This window comes from Osmerus eperlanus, chromosome 28 (assembly GCF_963692335.1).
Source record: "Osmerus eperlanus chromosome 28, fOsmEpe2.1, whole genome shotgun sequence".
In the NCBI taxonomy this organism is placed as follows: Eukaryota; Metazoa; Chordata; class Actinopteri; order Osmeriformes; family Osmeridae; genus Osmerus; species Osmerus eperlanus.
In genome coordinates, this window is record NC_085045.1 from 2,836,517 (window position 1) to 2,856,473 (window position 19,957).

General features: G+C 52.3%; 1 protein-coding gene across 3 annotated transcripts; it reads right to left on the minus strand.

The window, feature by feature from the left end:
* Positions 1-760: 760 nt before the first annotated feature.
* ppp3cca (protein phosphatase 3, catalytic subunit, gamma isozyme, a) lies at positions 761-19,786 on the minus strand. 3 transcript variants are annotated; one of them, XM_062454133.1, is made up of 14 exons: positions 19,094-19,786; positions 15,071-15,268; positions 13,150-13,274; positions 10,314-10,425; positions 7,615-7,760; positions 7,252-7,391; positions 6,491-6,568; positions 6,263-6,357; positions 5,973-6,098; positions 5,773-5,850; positions 5,212-5,296; positions 4,276-4,373; positions 2,209-2,235; positions 761-966 (listed from the first exon to the last, which is right to left on the minus strand). In XM_062454133.1, exons 1-14 carry the CDS (start codon positions 19,161-19,163, stop codon positions 830-832), a joined length of 1,515 nt encoding a protein of 504 aa, XP_062310117.1. In that variant the 5' UTR covers positions 19,164-19,786; the 3' UTR covers positions 761-829. The 3 variants fall into 3 exon arrangements, with proteins under 3 accessions (XP_062310117.1, XP_062310116.1, XP_062310118.1); XM_062454132.1 differs by having other exon boundaries at positions 761-975; XM_062454134.1 differs by lacking the exon at positions 2,209-2,235 and having other exon boundaries at positions 762-975.
* Between the last annotated feature and the right edge of the window lie 171 nt (positions 19,787-19,957).

The following is a 19,957-nucleotide window of genomic DNA, read 5'->3' on the forward strand; positions in this document are numbered from 1 at the left end:
CAATGGGTGAGAGACAGAGAGAGAGAGAGAGAGAGAGAGAGAGAGAGGGGAGGAGTGAAGGAGAGAGAGATGGGGTTTGGGTGGGTGAGAGAGCCTGGGACTGGATGGGTGAAGGGGTGGGGGGAGGGGTGTGGGGCTGGTTGGAGGGGTGGGGGGCTGGGTGGAGGGCTGGATGGAGTGGTGGGGGGGCTGGATGGAGGGGTTGGGGGGCTGGATGGAGGGGTGGGGGGGCTGGATGGAGGGGTGGGGGGGCTGGGGGGACGGGTGGGGGGGCTGGATGGAGGGGTGGGGGGGCTGGGGGGACGGGTGGGGGGGCTGGGTGGAGGGGTGGGGGGGCTGGGGGGACGGGTGGGGGGGCTGGGTGGAGGGGTGGGGGGGCTGGGTGGAGGGGTGGGGGGCTGGATGGAGGGCTGGGGGGCCTGGGGGGGCTGGGTGGAGGGGTAGGGGGCTGGGTGGAGTGGCTGGGGGGAGGGGCTGCGTAGACGGGTGGAGGGGTGGAGGGCTGGATGGAGGGCTGGGTGGAGGGCTGGATGGAGGGCTGGGGGGGCTGGATGGAGGGGTAGGGGGCTGGATGGAGGGGTGGGGGGGCTGGGGGGACGGGTGGGGGGGCTGGGTGGAGGGGTGGGGGGCTGGGTGGAGGGGTGGGGGGCTGGATGGAGGGCTGGGGGGGCTGGGTGGAGGGCTGGGTGGAGGGGTAGGGGGCTGGGTGGAGGGGTGGGGGGCTGGGTAGACGGGTGGAGGGGTGGAGGGCTGGATGGAGGGCTGGGTGGAGGGCTGGATGGAGGGCTGGATGGAGGGCTGGATGGAGGGCTGGGGGGGCTCGGTGGGCCTAGCCGTCTGTGCCGTTCTTGCTGGGGGCGTTGGCTCCTATGGGCTGCTGGCCGTCCTTGCGAGGGGGCATCCTCTCGTTGATCCTGTCCAGGCCGCGAGCCTCTTCAAAACTACGGATCTTCTTTGGAGAGAAACCTTGAATGGCTGGAAGAAAAAAAGACAGAAATAATTAGGGTAAAACTCTAGACTAGACACATCATTAGGGTAAAACTAACCATATCTGCTGGTCAACCTGTGAAGAGTATGACATACAATATCCAGATATACATTTTCCTCCAAACTTTTTTCACCTGATTTGATCAAATCGATCTCATCCTTTGAGCTCACGTTTGTCAAAATCAGGTCAAATCTACCGGAGACTGTGAACAGTGTGGGCTGGACATGTAGATGCAGGGTGACTAAGGAACATGCACAGGAACATCCCTGGAGTCCACACATTCACTGAACACGCTACAGCAAAACACAACACCTCTCAATAAAGGGTCAACTTACTTTTAAAGTTCCAAGAGCCATGGCAACCACAAAGAGAACATGGGCAAAGATATAAACGGTAAGTGACTGTTCAAACTGATTTTTATGAGCACAAGCAATACGATAACACCTAGATGACTACTATTAAAGTGGATTTTAGACTCATATAAATATCAACCAGACACTTCTCTCTCACACACACAAGGGAAAGCTTGCAAAATCTAAAATTATATTGTAAAAAAAAAACACACCTCTCAAAATGGTGACCCAAATGCCCTCCAAGACAGTATATGTCTATACTAAAAGTACCATGTCAACACAAGCAGACAGTGCAGCAACAGCCAAGCAGTCTAACAGGATTAGACTCTGAAAATATACCCTGGGAGGGGGAGGGAGGGCTGCCCAGGGCCACAAGCCTCTCTGTGCTCAGTCTAAGCAGGCTTTTCTCTGGGAGCGGAGGCTAGCGACCTCTCACCCGTGTGACCTCCAGCTGCTTGTCAACAATAGACTATTATGGGTCCCAGGAAAACCCCTCAGTCCTCCTCCACACGAAACCCCCCTCCCTGGTGCCCGGGGTCAAGTTCATCTGAATGAAGGGGTAATTAAGAGGGTCCTAGCGCACACATTTTCATCATCACATACTGGGGCTTGCAGGCTCTGGGACTGGCAGGGTGAGCACCAGGCAGTGGTACGTACAGTGGTTGGAATACCAATCCACGATAAAGACTTCTAATCAAACATGGTGAAACACAACAGGAATGAAAGGAACCTTGAACAAAAACGGAAGAACAATAAAAGACAGCACAGAGGGTGTGTGTGTGTGTGAGGGGGGGGGTGGACACAACACACACACACACTGAAAACACACACACAGACAACACACACACACAGTGACCACTGGCGTACCTTGTGCCTCCGCGGCCTCAATGGTGGCTAGGTTAACGTGAGTGGTCGTGAGAAAAGAGAGAAACCAGGCATCAAAATCAACCACAGGAAGTCAACGCCACACAAATCACAGCCAGCAAATCCCCCCGGTACATGATACAGTCCCAGACAACACAGGCAAGAGAACAGGAACACAGAATAAGTTAGCTGTAACATGCACACTGTTACTGCTACGTGGGAGAGAGAGAGGAGAGAGAAGGGGGGGCTGGATGAGCGCTAGGATGGTGCAGGGGGGGGGGGGGGGGTGATGGGGTCAACAGGGCTTAGGTGTGGGGAGATGAGGGGGGATTTGACACGTGCACGCACGTGCGCACACACAAACACCCCCACACACACACACACGCACGCACACAAGCCAACAGAGGCAGGCAGGCACCTCGGTACACTGCGTTGAATCTTCCTGGACAATGTACAGGGAACCGTTTGCCTTCCTCTCTATAAAAAAAGGGACCTTTCCATTTCCCATGTTTTTCTCTTCCAAGGGTTTCATTAAAAGGTTTCTCGGTCGAGGCGTGTGTTAGGATGACAGACGAGAGAGGGAAGGTTCTGGTGCTATGGCAGCATTAATGGCAGCATGAGTCTCTTTCCTCACATGTAATGAGGGTTGTAACGGGGTGAAGCAGAAAAGCTGGAGTACAGAGCCTCTGTCACACTCGGATCTGGGGAGCAGGCCAACAGTAGGCATCTCCTGGCTGGGTTCTGGCTCTAAGTACATGTAATAAGCTTATCTTACAGTCATACCCAGTTAGGTTCCTCTTAAATGTCATCACAAAGGGAAGAAGAAGAAAAGCAGGGATGCACCTAAACCAGCCAACCCTTTTTTTTTTTCTCTGGTTCTTTTTTCAGGCCAGCTCAGCCTGGTTCTCTGTGCGCCCTGCCTGTGCAGATGACAGAGACAACGGCATTCTGTAAAGGTCACGTCATGTGGTTCTGCTCGGCTCCGAGTCCTCCCTACAAATCCGCCACGGACCAGTCCTGCAGCCAGCATGCCCCTCTCCTCTGACAGGTCCTCCCGCTTGGTGTTGGGGAGGGAGGGGGGGGGGTGCTGACCTTTAGATCAGGACTCTGGTCACTTCTGTGACAGGCCGGACAGCCCGCCTACGGTTCAGCCCAAAGACCGCCTGGTCCTTCCTCCAACCCCCCGACCCTCCTAACCCCCCGACCCCCAGAATTGATCCACCCACATCCCCCTCCAGGACACTTCTGACCAGAGAGATTCACTATCTCCCTGTCTCTCTCAACCTCTCTCCCTCTCTCTCGTAATTTCTCCCTCGGGAACATCAGGACCGAGCTATTCTCTTCCATCAACCCTGGACCCACAATAGATGGCTATTGCTCAGTGGAAAAGCATCTGACTGTAGATCAAGAGGTCACCGGTTCAAACCCCAGTAAATCGCTACAGATAAAAGCATTGATGAATACATGATGTGGCCTATTACCCAGCCTCTGTGCTGGCTCTGAGATGAAGCCCTGTTTCCCAGGCCTCCCAGAGGTAGTGGGGGGAGTGGGGGGCAGGGAGACCCCGCTGAGTCGACAGGGTCAGCCAGAAGAGGCTCGGCTGATGTCATCCAGCCGGGAGGAGGGGGGGGAGGGAGACGGAGCCAAACCCAGAGAGCCGGGGGCGCTTGCTGAGTCACCCGCCGGGCCGAGGCCGTCCTTCACGCACATCTGCCACGCTGTTCGGACGCCGAGCAAACCGCGGAGGTTTCTAGAAGACTGTGGCCCCTTGCGCGATGAGACGGAGGGGGAAAACCAGCAGGTCGCGGGTCTGCTCATTTAGTGAACTTGCTCGTGTCGCTGTGAACGATGTGACCGTGACGATGTGACCGTGACAATGTCACAGGCGAGTTCCTGGGGATGATGATGGCTCTGGGTACGGATGTTAGTACTGAAGGAGTGGAAGTGTGTTAAGGACCACCCAGGTGCACATGAAGAGGGTAGCAGCCATGAGAGAGAGACAGAGAGAGAGACAGCGGGCTGAGGAGGGAGGAGAAGAGAGAGGAAGAGGGGGGGGGGGGGTTCTCTTACCAGTCTGGATGGTGTCCTTGCCCCCCGACAGCACTCCCAGAGGCAGGGTTCCCGTGGGGGTCAGTCCCTTGAGGGTCAGGACACTCTCACTCTCCTCCCTGGAGAGGACACACGCGGCCACCGACACACAGACATGAGAGATCCAGTCAGGCTGTGAGGCTCCGGGGGAGACAGGGCGACGGCTCTCCCTGGTCGACCTGGGCCTCACTCATCTGGAGCAGCGTATAGTGTAACTATGCTGCTTCTCTCTCTCTCTCTCTGTCTGTCTGTCTCTCTCTCTCTTTCGTTCTCTTTCTGTCTGTCTCTCTGTGTCTCTCTGTCTCTCTCTCTGTCTCTCCGTCTGTCTCTCCGTCTGTCTCTCCGTCTGTCTCTCCGTCTGTCTCTCCGTCTCTCTCTCCGTCTCTCTCTCCGTCTCTCTCTCTGTCTCTCTCTCTGTCTCTCTCTGTCTCTCTCTCTGTCTCTCTCTCTGTCTCTCTCTCTGTCTCTCTCTCTGTCTCTCTCTCTCTCTGTCTCTCTCTCTGTCTCTCTCTCTCTCTGTCTCTCTCTCTGTCTCTCTCTCTGTGTCTCTCTCTGTCTCTCTCTGTCTCTCTCTGTCTCTCTCTGTCTCTCGCTGTCTCTCGCTCTCTCTCTGTCTCTGTCTGTCTCTGTCTGTCTCTCTGTGTCTCTCTCTCGCTGTCTCTCTCTGTCTCTCTCTGCACCATGACTCACTGCCGTCAGCTCCTTAATCCTCCGGCAGCAGGCCCGGGGTGTTGTCAAACACAACATCTACGTTCTGCCCTCTCCCTGGCTTCCCTCAGCCTCATAAACACCCTTCTTCTGTCTGGCATGTTTAGTGATCTGGTCCCCCCCCCCGTGTATGTATATATGTGTGTGTGTGCAGAGCAATGATATGTATAAAGACATAGACAAGTGACCCAGAGCAGCGGGGAGTCTGACCTGAGGACTGAGAACACCCGGGCCATCTTCCCGATGGCTCGGATCTTGTTCCTGATCACCTCCTTGCGCACGGCCGGGACCCCACCTGCAAGCCCAGAACACAGTCAGACCCCACCCCCTCTCCACCAGCCTGCCAGCTAGAGAGCAGTGAGAGAGGACAGGGAGAAGAGCGAGAGAGAGCGAGAGAGTGTGATTACAGAGAGAAAGAAATAGAGAAGGGAGGGGGGTTGGAGGGGAAACACTGAGGAAAGGGGGAGGAGTGTGGAGGAAGAGAAGAGGAGGAGGAGAGAGAGAGAGAGGGGGGCCTCCTGATATCTACTTGATGAACTCCAGACGTGTGAGACCGTCATAGTTATAAGCGAGACGCTGCTTATAAATCAGTTCAAATGAAAAATAGAGCCTTCGGCTTATCGTGCAACAACTGTACGTGTGTGTGTGTGTGGGGCTCGCTTGTCGGCACGTAGGTGCCAGGAGCCGTGAGCAAACGGGCAGCCACGCTCCGTGTGCCGTCACGGCGAGTCCGCGGAGCCACGCCGGAGGGGTCGACCTCAAGCCGCTCACCTTCACACAGGTCGTCTCCTTCCGACATGAGCTCGTCGTCGGAGCAGATGTTCAGCACATTCACCAGCATCTCCGTCACTGCGGGGAGACGAGGCAGGGGTGAAAGGTCAATGTCTCACCACCCTGCTCTAACGGCGAACGCGACACCCCTCCCCTACAGTCCCCCGCCCCCCCCATCACATGACCCATCCTGTTTTCACCTTTCTCTCCGACGAAGGGCAGAGACCAGGTGAAGACGTCCATGAAGTTGGGCAGCCAGTAGGGATGAGGAGAGCAGTTGAACTGTCGGATGTTCATCACGTTGTTCTCGTACTTCAACACAGCCGCTGGACGGGAGAGAGGAACAGGAAACAGAGAGCGGGGTCAGGTGACCTCCCAGACAGTGGGGTCAGGTGACCTCCCAGACAGTGGGGTCAGGTGACCTCCCAGACAGCCGGGGAACGACAGCGGTGGCACAAAACGGTGAGTTTCAAAGAGAGCGTCAACAAACCTTTGTTATTATACACATCTAGGTAATTTGGTGCTGAGAAGATTGTGATTAATGACGGAAATCCTGTGGTCTGGCTTTTTCTGTACATCCGATACCTGGGATATGAAAACAAACACACACACACACACACACACACGACAGTGATACAATAATTAAAAGGTCAAACAGCACAGTCCATTTATTCATATTTGTTCCTATTTGAATTACTCAGAAGAAGAACTCTCTTACCCAGCGTCCTGTGCTTCGTGAGCTCGTATTACCGACAACAAGTTATTATTTATCAGAAAGTCACATACTGCCGGGTAACTGCAAGAGAGGGAGACATCAACCAGTCAGAACAGCCAGCGAAGGTACCAGTAGAGGCTAAAGCTCGGCGCCGATTTGAGATCTCCCAGACTCCAACCTGGCAACCCCCGGAACCAGAGACCCAACCAAGAATCGAATTGGGGAGGGGGGGTAGGAGGGGAGGAACAGCGTGTGGTCATTAATGTTATTCCCTGGCTGTTCCTCGCTTATGGAAATACAGTTTTAATAGCCGTGTCTGGCTCCTGGCCTCCGAGACGGTCTCTAATGATGCAGCCAGGCCAGAGGCCGGCAGCGGGGTCTTTAGGAGGTCTCCAGAGAGGCTGCAGGCCACCGGGTGCTGAGGTGGAGAGCTTTTAGTGGGCTTCCTACAACCCCCTCGTCCACCTTCCCTAAGAAGCTGCTCTGGCATTTACCAAAGGCCACCTGTATTCACTTAATGCACCCATTAGCCTCCCCATCTGGAACGTCTAGGTATACGTGGAGAAAGTATTGCCTGGTGGGACAGCGAGCCAAGCTAACAAGGTTTATCTACTCCAAACCGTAGACCTAGCCCTGTACATAGACCTAGCCTGTCTACATGGCCCTGGGGGACACAGACAGAGACATGGCCGGCCATGTAGGCGTGAAGCCAGCCGTCTGAAGCTGCAGCGCAGAGGCCAGCTGGAGGAAGTACGGTGCATTACCTGAAGAAGTAGGAACAGCCTCGCACGGAGTTGTGGTTGAAGTGTTCCGCAGACTTCTCGCTGCCGTAGTCCTCGCCCGGGTCGGCCCAGATCAGGTCACACATGGGCCCGAAGGCTGGCGGCTCCTTAAACCTGTCTAACTGGGGAAGAAGAAACCATACAGGCAGGGCCATCACACACAGCCCAGCTACACCCAAGACACCTACAACCAGGTATCGCTGAATTCAAACCAAATACAATGTATTCATATTTACTTATTATACCATGTACAGTTTAGCACTGTGTAGTGCTATCTTGGCTTGGATCAATAGCGATTTCATTTGGTTTCGTAGTTGTTGTTTTTTTACGAGGCCATCAACTTACTTTCCTAATGTCGTCTAGGCAGTTTATTTCTGGAGAGAGCCCTCCGTGTACGCAGAGGAACTGCTGGTTTAGCAGGGCGGCGAGGGGCAGGCAGTCGAAGGCCTCCATGCAGGCGTCATAGACACGCTCCGAGTACTTGATCTTACCTGCAGCACACACACACACGGACACACACACTTCAGCCCAGCTGTTCCAGACCAGACTGGCCTGCACTAGCATAAAGCTTCCTGTGTACTGCAAGGGTCTACATGTGTGCTGTTTTTCACTTATGGAAATAGTTTTAATAGTCTGTCCTCTGGCCTCCTAGACACTCCTCAATGATTATACAAACATATACATATATATATATATATATATACACACAGTATATGTATTACATAGCAATGCCATATATATATATATGTGGTATGACAATGTGTGTCTTGCTGTTTGCAGGACAACACTGCAGCAGTTGTTGTGGTACGGGCCTGATTGAGGCTGTTGACTAATGAGTGACTGACAGCTTATTAGGCGTCGGTGCGACACAACAGTCCGCAGGTCAGATTACACGGGCAGGGAGGAAGTGAGCTCCTTATAAGGAGCGGAGGGAAACGGCGCTTGTGATGTCATCAGAGCTCTGCTGCTGATTAACTGCACAGACGGACTCTGATTCAGAAGGTGGAGGGCTGGACACGGGCCACTAGCCTGGTGAGTTTAACAGACAACTTTACTGTCCAGCCCAGTCCTGGGCATTCCTGGGACCTGAGAAGTGGTCTTAACCATCCAAGCTGAAGCCAGGAGACAGTCGTTAGTCTGGCCTTGACCATTATCCCAGCAATCTGTTTGTATAACTCAAGACTTCCTGATATGGTCCAGATCCCCCCCCGTCACAAACAGGTCTCTCCAACAGTCAACTCATCACCTCAGCCATCATGCCATCACTGATGCCAAACACCCAAACTCGTCTGACCCAAAACAAAAACAAAAGCTTAACCCTTGTGCTGCCTTCGGGTCACATGACCCAAAGGTTCACAACGAACCATCGTTGTGTTGCGACAACTTTACCCAATACAAAAACAAATAAAAAGCATTTGCTTTTAACCTTCGCGATGTGGAGGGTCTGAGACAGCCCGACGGTTAAAAGAAAATGCTTCACTTTGTTTTTGTATGCGGTAAAGTTGTCGCAATACGACGGTGGGTCACAATGACTGATGGGTCAGAATGACCCGAAGATAACACAAGGGTTAAGAGGCCTTCTTCACAGTCTCCAGGAGGAGCACATTGTGTGGCTGGGCCAGGCCGCAGAGCACCTCCCTCAGTCACCTGAGGAAAGCTACACAACAATGTCCTGGTTCCTGAGCGGAACCGACCCACACCATCGCAGAGCGCGGGCGTGAGGACGGCCCTCTAGAACGGGAGAGGCGTCTATTTTTATTGTCGTCTTTCATCCTGAAGGAGGTGCATCCGCCAGGCCTCCTGTTTCACACACCCTCCCCTGCCTCCGCCCAATTAGTTTAAGTACATGCTAATGAGCGCTGTCATTATAATCCAATTAGAGTGAAGCATCTTTCACTGGATATGAGGATGGCTAGCAGTTTGGGAGTTTATTTATGAAAACCGAGACGTCTTTCTTCTGTCTGCTAAAGTGTCTTGTCTCTGGATGCTTTTGCATACTAATGTCTCCACACCTGTGCCACATTCAGTCTGAACTCCCTGTGCACCATCAGAGACACACACACACACGCAGACACACACACGCAGACACACACACACAGACACAAACGCACACGCAGACACACAAACACACACGCAGACTACACACGCAGACACACACACACGCAGACAATCTGAAATCCCTGTGCGCCATCCCAGACACACACACACACACGCAGACACACACACCAACAGACACACGTTTCACCTCGATGACTGTGTGTAACTGCCTGAAAAACATCAACAGCATGCCTGGATGCCCTCCACGCCACGGCCGCTCCCTGTCTGCTTCATGTGAGAAGGCCTGGTCTGCACGCATGGCTGCAGCCACTGATGACACGTGTGCTGGCAGGCCTGCGGAGCCACTGCAGGGACGCTAGCAGGGCTCTCTTTCAATGGGCAGAGGCAGACAGAGCCGTCCTGCTGACGCACACTTTCCAGTTTCTGAAAATCAGCCATGACTCATCCATCTAGGGGCAGTGTGTGTGTGTGGGGGGAACCCCCCTGCTTGTGTAACAATATATCATGTACCCGATGCCTGTGTCCTATCAAACGGGGTTGCATGATGGAATAAGCCCGGCTTGGCCAGGTCGCAGTGACCCTTCCACAGCTGGGAGCACGGTGTTGCATCACGCCTGGCCTGGCCTCGCTGGCGGGACTGGAGTACTGGAGAACTGGGGGACTGGAGAACTGGGGGATTGGAGGACTGGACGACTGGAGGACTGGAGGACTGGGGGATTGGAGGACTGGAGGACTGGGGGACTGGAGGATTGGAGGACTGGAGGACTGGAGGATTGGGGGACTGGAGGATTGGGGGACTGGAGGACTGGAGGATTGGGGGACTGGAGGACTGGAGGACTGGGGGACTGGGGGACTGGAGGACTGGAGGATTGGAGGACTGGGGGACTGGGGGACTGGAGGACTGGAGGACTGGGGGACTGGAGGATTGGAGGACTGGGGGACTGGAGGATTGGAGGACTGGGGGACTGGAGGACTGGAGGACTTACATTCCTGTTTGAAGGTGAAGTACTCCGTCAGGTGCCGGCACTCGTGGTTCCCTCGGAGGAGGAACAGCGTGGTCGGGTGGTTGATCTTCAACGACCAAAGGTACAGCACACACTGGGAGGGAGAGAGATGGAGACAGATGGAGAGAGAGCGAGAGAGATGGAGGTGGAGAGAGCGGGAGAGAAATGGAGACAGAGAGATGGAGGGATATAGTTATAGAGAGATGAAGAGAGAGTTGGAGAGAGATAGAGCTGAGTAAACAAAGGTGACATTCACACGGATAAGATATGCAAAAGATCCCAGGTCTCTCAGAGAGGAGAAGAAGGTAGGTTGCTATGGGTGAACCAGGTGGCAGATAATTTGTTTTTTTACGTCTAAAACAAAAGAAAAGGCCTGCGTTCGCCCAAATGTCAATATGAAACAGAACATTGAAACTGATCTCATCTGAAAAGCAACCTCAATCCCCTCACCCAGCTGGCCCCCCTCACCCACCTAACAAAAGGAGCATAATTAGAAAAAGCACTACATTCAAATGAAGGAAAAAAAAGAAAACATAATTTATCCTCCGAGTCTTTGAAGCTGGACGCAGATGAAGCCCCCGGCCGCATTTAATGCGCGACGACGGTCTGGAAAGCGGGCTGGCATTTACAATCCAAACGAGCTCGCTTCCTGTCCCGGCCCTCATTAGGGACCACTTGGCTCTCCCCTGCCGCTGCTCAGCATTAGCATGCATCAGCCACGGCCCTGGGTCTGGGGCCTGACAACAGGACGCCACGGCCCTGGGTCTGGGGCCTGACAACAGGACGCCCCGGCCCTGGGTCTGGGGCCTGACAACAGGACGCCACGGAAAACTAAGGCCAGCAGGTGTGCATCCTAATGACAGCAAAAGCTAAGATGGGAGGGGGATACCCTTGACGTAATCCTAATCCCGGACTCATACGATGATGCGTTGAGCACAAGGATGTTAACACGGGGGTGTGTGTAGGGGGGGGGGGGGGGGGGGGCTGGAAGGTGGAAGAGCTGTGAGAGGGAGGAGAGCCCCAGGCTGACTGTGGTTTTAATGAGAACCTTCCCTTCCTCTCCTCTCCCCTCCCCTCCCTCCTAGCCAGACGCCTGGCGTAGAGGCTGAAGCGGGGGAGTTAGACAAAAGGAACAGCGCAGAGCTTTGTGTGTCCGGCGTAAGTGCTTCCCGCCAGGCCACACACACACACGCCAGGCCACCCCGGGCCAGCCGTGTCAGGGGGTGGCCACAAGTGAGAGTCCTTTGCTGTATTCAAGGGGTCTGTGGAGGAGGATGGACAGGATCTACTCAAACCTGCTCACACTTTGCAGTGACAGCCAATAGGCGGTCTGAAACGCTAATGCTTAACTCTGAGTGGGTAAAGTCAATCTTTCTGTTACCAAGGTAACCACATCATTGAGTTCCATTTCCCAGTGTTCCTCTTTTCGCGTGACTAGAAAGCCCTCCGTCTTGTTGAGCTGGCGGTACAGTACAGAGTGAGGGCACAGCGCCCCCCAAGGCTCCCCTTGTGGGCCGGCTTCACTCGGTCAGTCATTCCCTATGCTCTTTCAATCACACTTTTCATCTGTGTGACATTTCACCATGCTCACATGTGCACCCATCAAAAGACAACCCCCCCCCCCCCCCCGCCACTATCCACAGACCGATCGATGCCTTGCCAAATCCTGCCCCCCAGCAGCCCTGGGTTCGCGGGGGGACTCAATCAGGACTCAGGGTTTGTGGGTTTTGCTGAAAACAAATCCATGCTGGTTCAGGAACAACGTCCGGCCTGATAATAGGATGCAGGAAGAAGAAAAACATCAGTAAAAATCATCACCAGATTTGTGCACTAATGAAATCCTCGCATCCACTTTCCATAACAATGGTCCTTGGGCCCAAGCAGTGTCGTCGCTCCCATCTCCAACTTGCTAATATCCTACATTATTCAGTAACCATGATAACCAAACCGGTCACTGCGATGGCAAACCATCCAGAGCCAGTCTGGTGATGACGACAGTGCCAGTAATCTGAAACAACTGTAGGAACAATTACAGTCAAATGAGCCATTTACTATCTCTCACTCTCCTGACCCTTACATTGGAGCATGCTTTATGTAAACCAACTATGGAGTATTTCTGGAGAGAGGGGGGGGGGGGGGGGGTAGTGGCGGGCGGTGGGGCCATGGCAGTAGTGATTCCACACAGAGACAGATGGTTCAGTGAGAGGAGGGCATGCAGGGGGTGCCTCCCTCTGGCATAGCGAACAAGACTGTCTGACTGAGAAGGACCCACAGAAACAAGACCCCCCCAGCCCCCCGCCCACCCCAGCCAACATCCTACCCACCTACATTACACTAACTATAGACACACTGTTGACCCCTGATTTATGGTTCATCACGCTTTGCCTAGGAGAGACAAGCAGTAGATTGTGTCAATGCCTGATATTAAGCTATGAATGTGATGTCATAACTTCAAGAGGCCATAAGCCAGTTGTCAATGTGACATAATGCCATCTGAGAGGCCAGTGTCCCTGAGAGCTCAGTAAATAAGGGAATGGCTAATTAAACATGACACACCGATCCAGCACACACACACACACACACACAATCCTTGCTGTGTGTATAGCAGTGTGCAGCTGCTAGAATCAGCAACCCACACTCAAGCTAACACCACACAGGTTCAAACCGGGGAGCTATATGGGAGGTTGCAGGAAGAACCTGTGGTGGACTTAACAGCAGGATGTGTGCTTTTCACGTGTTTAATGACATGTTCCGGTGTGCACAGTGCCCTCCCTCAGGGGCAGGGAGGGGGGGGGTGGTGGTGGGGCTTCAGGCTCACCTCGATGCTGAAGTAGCCCCGGTCGACGTAGTCTCCCAGGAAGAGGTAGCGCGTGTTGCTGGGCGAGCCCCCCACCTCGAACAGCTTCATGAGGTCGAAGAACTGGCCGTGGACGTCGCCGCACACTGACCGGGGGGAGAAACAGAGAGGGAGAGGGAGGTGAAGCTGGACGAGGAGAGGTATGGAGGTGACCCCGCGAGGGACTCGTCTAAACTGAGGACAGCTAGGAGAAAAAGAGAGAGAGGGAGAGACACAGAGAGAGACGGAGAGAGAGAGAGAGAGACAGAGAGAGAGACGGAGAGAGACAGAGACACAAAGAGAGAGAAGCTTGGAAAGATTTGTGTTGGAGTGGATTCCTAGCCCCCAGCCTGGCAAAAGGAGAAGGCTCCATCCACCACCTGTCAGTGGAATCAAACAGTGGTGTCATGGAAGAGTGCCCAGGCTGGGCAGTGTTTACTCTGGGCCCGCGGGGATTGGCGGGGGTCCATGACACCATCTCCTGCCTTCCATAGGAAAACATGAGGAAGACAGCCTTGCTCAGCATGTATGGAGGAGGACAGCTTGCCTTCATCCACAAGGCGTCTGGCTCCCTCAGGGCTAGACACTCACGAGCCTGTGGCTTCAAATCCCCACCATGCCCGTCGCTTCGAATCAAAGCCTTTACTGAACAAATACGTCGCGTAGACAAAAGCCTTTCACGCCCAACCGTGTGTAAAAGGCTGCTCTGAAGGGGAACGGCACTGGGCACTGTCCTACACAGCGAGCAGTCCTACCTGTGATGGGCACTGGAGACTAGAGCCCGACATTATCGGCCGATATTAGGCATTTTCCAAACTATCGGTATCTGCATTTATAATGGTCGAAATAATGCGGAAATAACAGGAGTCAGATGGCTGAGTGGTTAAGGAATCAGGCTATTAATCAGAAGGTTGCCGGTTTGTTTCCCGGCAGTGTAAAATGACGTTGTGTCCTTGAGAAAGGCACTTCACCCTACTTACCTCTGGGAATGTCCCTGTACTTACTGTAAGTCGCTCTGGATAAGAACGTCTGCTAAAAATGACTAAATGCAAACGACATATAACTAATGTTAGGGAAATCAGTTTGTTTTGTTACACGTTTCTGGATTTTTAAAATATTTTTTAATAATCGGCCTATATCGGAATATCGGATTTTTAAATCACCAAATATTTGTATCGGTATCGGCCTTAAAAATCCTTTATCGGTCGGGCTCTACTGGAGACAGTCCTACCTGTGTTGGGCACTGGAGACAATCCTACCTGTGATGGGCACTGGGGACAGTCCTACCTGTGATGGGCACTGGGGACAGTCCTACCTGTGATGGGCACTGGGGACAGTCCTACCTGTGATGGGCACTGGAGACAGTCCTACCTGTGATGGGCACTGGAGACAGTCCTACCTGTGATGGGCACTGGGGACAGTCCTACCTGTGATGGGCACTGGGGACAGTCCTACCTGTGATGGGCACTGGAGACAGTCCTACCTGTGATGGGCACTGGAGACAGTCCTACCTGTGATGGGCACTGGAGACAGTCCTACCTGTGATGGGCACTGGAGACAGTCCTACCTGTGATGGGCACTGGAGACAGTCCTACCTGTGATGGGCACTGGAGACAGTCCTACCTGTGATGGGCACTGGAGACAGTCCTACCTGTGATGGGCACTGGAGACAGTCCTACCTGTGATGGGCACTGGAGACAGTCCTACCTGTGATGGGCACTGGGGACAGTCCTACCTGTGATGGGCACTGGGGACAGTCCTACCTGTGATGGGCACTGGAGACAGTCCTACCTGTGATGGGCACTGGAGACAGTCCTACCTGTGATGGGCACTGGGGACAGTCCTACCTGTGATGGGCACTGGGGACAGTCCTACCTGTGATGGGCACTGGGGACAGTCCTACCTGTGATGGGCGCCTCCACCTCCAGCATGCACTTCTCCTGGCGGAGGATGTTGGCACCATCGTTGATGATGCGCAGCGCCAGCTCCTCCTCCAGGCGGCCCTCCTTCACCAGGTGAGTGCGGAGCAGCTCCGGGTTGGGCTTGCCGTCCTCGAACAGCTCCTTCACCGTCAGGCGCTGCTGGGGGGGGTAGGGCACGGCTGGGGACGGGGACGGGGACGGGGGGGACGGGACAACCGGTCAAAACTCCAAGGCCCAGTGGGGGTTTGCGCCACTTGACTTGTGTTCAAGAAGGTTCTACTGATAGCCGCCTAAAGCACGTCGTTGTTATGTCAACACTGAGACAGGATAATTAGGATGTACTTTAAACTAACAGGCGGTATTTCAACTGTTACAGTACTGTACACAAGCTACTCCAAATCTAAGCCAAATAGATCAAGCAAATCAGTTTAGGATAAACGGATAGGCGGTGTGTCTGGCCATGGTTTGTGATTGTGACAGTGGGCCACCAGGGTCTCAAGTCATCACTACGCTTGCTGCATCTCCCACCACAACACATCCAGATCATGATATTACATTTGTATGGCTTGGGTTCAGGTCACAGGGGGTGAGGGCATAGCCTAAGCTATGAAAATGTCACTTGCGGTCTCTTAAGACACAAAGCAAAAGTCCTTCACCTCACTTGAACCCCTTAATCTCCTCCACAGCCCCACAATCCCTTGCAGGAGAATCCAAAAGAGCAGAAAAGCTAAATGTCATTATACCCAACAGAACATAACAATCACCTGGCCAATGATAATTTTGAGTTACTTAAATATTAATCTTGACTTCAAAAATAACTGACAACAAAACTCCCCACCGCAGTCAACAACAAATTATTCATTCAATTCAATCTAGAGTCAGATTTCATCTAAAGAACCGGGCGGACAAACGAACACAGATGAGAACGCGGGCGACAATCTCCATTTATTAAAACAAGGAGACAGTGTTCTGATGCAAATCCACGGAGATGTGGCGCGAAGATTAGCCCAGCTCAAGCATCACCCCACGCTCCAGACATGTCGCCAGACAGCTGCACGAAGCCGTGTACGACAGGTGAAAAGGGCAATGCCGTGTTTAGATGGAAAGTTCCAGCGCTGGACACTGTAGTGAGCTGTCAACCCATGGTCTGACTGGTGTCCTCTGAATAAGTTCAAGCAACAGATAGCCAAAGCAGCTTGCGAACTTCACTGTTTACTAGTGTTTGTGTCTGACACGGGAGATGTGAGGAAGATATTCTTCCCGGGTCTGATCCTCGAACTCTTACCAACGAATCTGCAGCCTGTGGATGGGATAAATGCGTTGCTTCTAGTCTGAGATTATCATTGGGGAACAATGAGTTTTGAGTAGCTAATGATAGCTGCTGATCTGCCAAATCATTAGCAGACAGCGTGTGGTAAAACAACACTACTCAAAGACCTTTCCTCTGATTATCAGCTGGTAGCAGCCACGCCTGTGGCCAGAATGTAAAGAGCGCATGTAAAGAGGACCAGGAAGGGTGGTGATGGTGTAGGGAGGTGGTGGTGAAGGGGGGGGGGGGGGTGCATCTCTGACTGTCATCTCTAACCCTTCCGAACAGCAACAAAGCTAGATAGCCTTTTAATGAACCACGGATTTCGTTTGCAAATGTCCCATGCATTGTGCTGGTGTGCAGGTCGAGGGGGTGATGGTGGTGAGTTGGGGAGGAGGTTAGAGAGGCTGATGTGGGTTCCAACAAGCGCTAACCTGCGGGGGGGCAGGTCATCTCCTGCAGCCCTGCTCCAACTTGGCCTCCTCTACGATCAGGACAAGCTGTCACGCTCTGACAAGTGCGGTATAAATAAACGGTAAGCGCTCCTGGACCTACGAGGCAGGCTGCGAAAGGAACTGTAAGCCCGGGGTACGAGCGTTAAGTAGAGATTAGGCAAAGCCTCTATTAGCTGGGGATTCCAGGTTCAGAGTATGTTTTTTTTAAGAGCCACACTGGAGGCAGGCTTCTCTGGCCCCAGGGTTCCAGATATGTCAGGACACTGGAAAGGGGGAGGGAGAGAGGGGGGCAGGGGAGAGAGAGAGGGGACAGGACAGTGGGGCACTGGCTTCCACGCTCCCAACAATTGTTGAGAAAGCAGGATGTGAATCAGTGGAGGAACATGAGGCTGGTGTCATGACACCGTGTCATGCCAACGTGTCATCACATCCCCGCAGTCGGAGGTGTCCTGGGCATGGCAACACTCAGCAGTGTCAGAGAAATTCACCCCCTCTGGTTTCGAATCCAAATTACAATGCAGATCTAAGACCTCCAATGACAGCCTCTTGCCCCATCCAATAACAAACCACTAAACGGTTAATAAGGCCAAGCAGAGAGGCCTCAGATGAAAAGGGGCCAAGAACACCTATGGAGCCCTATTAATCATGATGAAACATCCACTTCAAATAATTTAAGCTAGTTTTTAATTAGCATGAAACGTTGGCTGGCCCTTGCTGAATGACCATGAGTGTTGGCCCAATGCAGCACTCCATCTTAGCCACACTGGCATGACAACAAACACACTGGAAAACAAAGACGGCATCTATCTAGTGTATTCATAATGACAAGCCGGTTATAGATTAGGATTCAATATTTCAATCAAAAGCAGCACAAAGGGGTATTAATTACAGAATCGGGCCACAGGATAGAGCTTGGTTAGATTTGAACAAAAGAAGCAGGAAAGATTGTGTGGTTGGGTTGATTCTCAATTGCTCTAATTCATTTGGACTATTACTCATGCCGTTTAAAAACGCATATCTCTGGCGGCCAGTAACAAGCCACACGCACAACCAAGTGCAGTCCAGCTGGGCACTCAACCTCACCTATGCTACCTATCTGGCTCAGGCACAGAGAAAGTCTGTCAAATCGTTTTTTAAACCTCTCATATTGTTCCAAGTTGGCTACAAAAAAAGCTCTTTCCCTCTCCATCCTTCTCTCTCGACTCCCCGCCCTGAGGCTTGGGCACATCGCCGAGGAGATTCTTTCCGCAATTAACTCACCCTCTCCTTACTGGCGCATACACTCTCAGCATTCCTATCCCCCCTGCCAGGGCATTTCTTGCTCCCTGTCCGGGGAGAGCTCCCCCGAACAGGCTGGCAGAGTGCTGGGCTGGCACGGGGGTCTCCCTGGGGAGCTAGTGGAGGCTTGCTTGGCAGCCTTGGCCGAGAGTGTCCTGTCCAGGCAGAGCACGGGGCAGTTGCTAATGAGGTCTGGTCTGTCCAAGAGACTATAACAGTGGAGTGCAGGAATCCACCTTGTCAGCCGAATCACAGCAACTGCAGACCTCTCACAGTCAGCCTGTTCCTGAAAATAGGCTGCAAAAATGTCACAGACCAGCTCCTGACCATGGGAACCAGGAGTGTTGACAGCTTATTGCAGATATCTTACATTAAACCTCTAGAGGAATAAATAGGAGAACATATCGCACTCTAACTAGAATAGATTTGATGGCATGTGTCCTGTTATCATCCGTCCTGGACCACAATGTGCGTGCTTCTATGCTCGGAGTCAGGAGAGCTCTGACCAGAGGATTCAGAGACAAGCGGTTGAAACACCCTCTGATACACCTCTGGTTTTGAGCAACATAATACTTTCTGTTTGTCCTGTCCATAAAATTATTCACCATCTTTGAAATGCTATGGCTGTCAACACTTCAATCCTGACGCCGCTTTTTACTTCGCCTTATTGCATAGGCTTATACATCCTCCATCACAATCCTTTTGGACAACAACACATTTGAGTTGGAAGATTTCCAGCTAGGATGTTATAGCCCCTGCAAAATACCGTTAATAATATCTCAATCTCAATCAGCCACCAGAGCAGCCAAACGATGGTTACTAAATTGCAAATCACTAATCCAAATCAACAATGTTAGAAGACCTGTTGCATGACAACAAAGTGTCGATCTTTAACTAAAACAATACGTAGGTAATGTCTGCCTGATTTGGATTGCTAGCTAGATAACGTATGGTTAACTCACCTTTTATGAGCCGTTCGGTGGTGGATTGCTTTTCTTTTTCTTTGTCTTTGTCTTTATCTTTTCCAGACATTTTGGTTTCCTGGAATCAACACTCAGGTCCAAGTATGATAAACTAGCTTTGCTTGCTAGCTAGTTAACTGGCTGACACACCAGCAGACTAACGTCAGCTACTCCGTTTTGACGCGTTTTGCGGCTTGGGATTTTTCTTCTGTCCGATCCAAGCAGGAATAGTGCAGATTTGGTAGACGTTAGCTAACTAGCTAGCTTGCCGGGTGGTGCAAAGGTTAGAATAAAATTTAAGAGCTATCCATTAAAAACAAAAGTCACAAATCAAGGTTGTATCTAGGTAATTACGCGAAAATATAAAACATGTATTCAGATTTGTAGCAAAAGTGTTGCATTCTCCGATTTTGCACTTTTTAAGAGTTGGCAAAATAGCGCACATTAGCAAGGACTAGCTCTCCAGCTACTTTGCTAGCATAAACAAAATGTGTTCTTGACAAATCACCAAACCAAATGAAAGCTCACGTTAGACTCATTTTCAATTTGATCTGGTCTAACTTTATTAATGCATTATAACTGATATCTATCAAACCTGCGTTTCCTTGCAGATTAGGTGGTTATCAAGCCCCTTTCCAGTTGTGATAGACAGGAGCGCCTGTATCCCCTTTGGATTAAACGGTAATCTGACAGGGCACAGACGGATTTCCTACAATATGGCGGAGTCGAATCCCCTAACGACATGACGTAGCCATGGAAACGTAATGCGTACACGTGCTGATTACTTGGGGTGCATTCAAAATCATACGTTTCAAAGACGGTTCAAATCATTCAAAGAAACATTGTTTAATATCCATGTTGTAC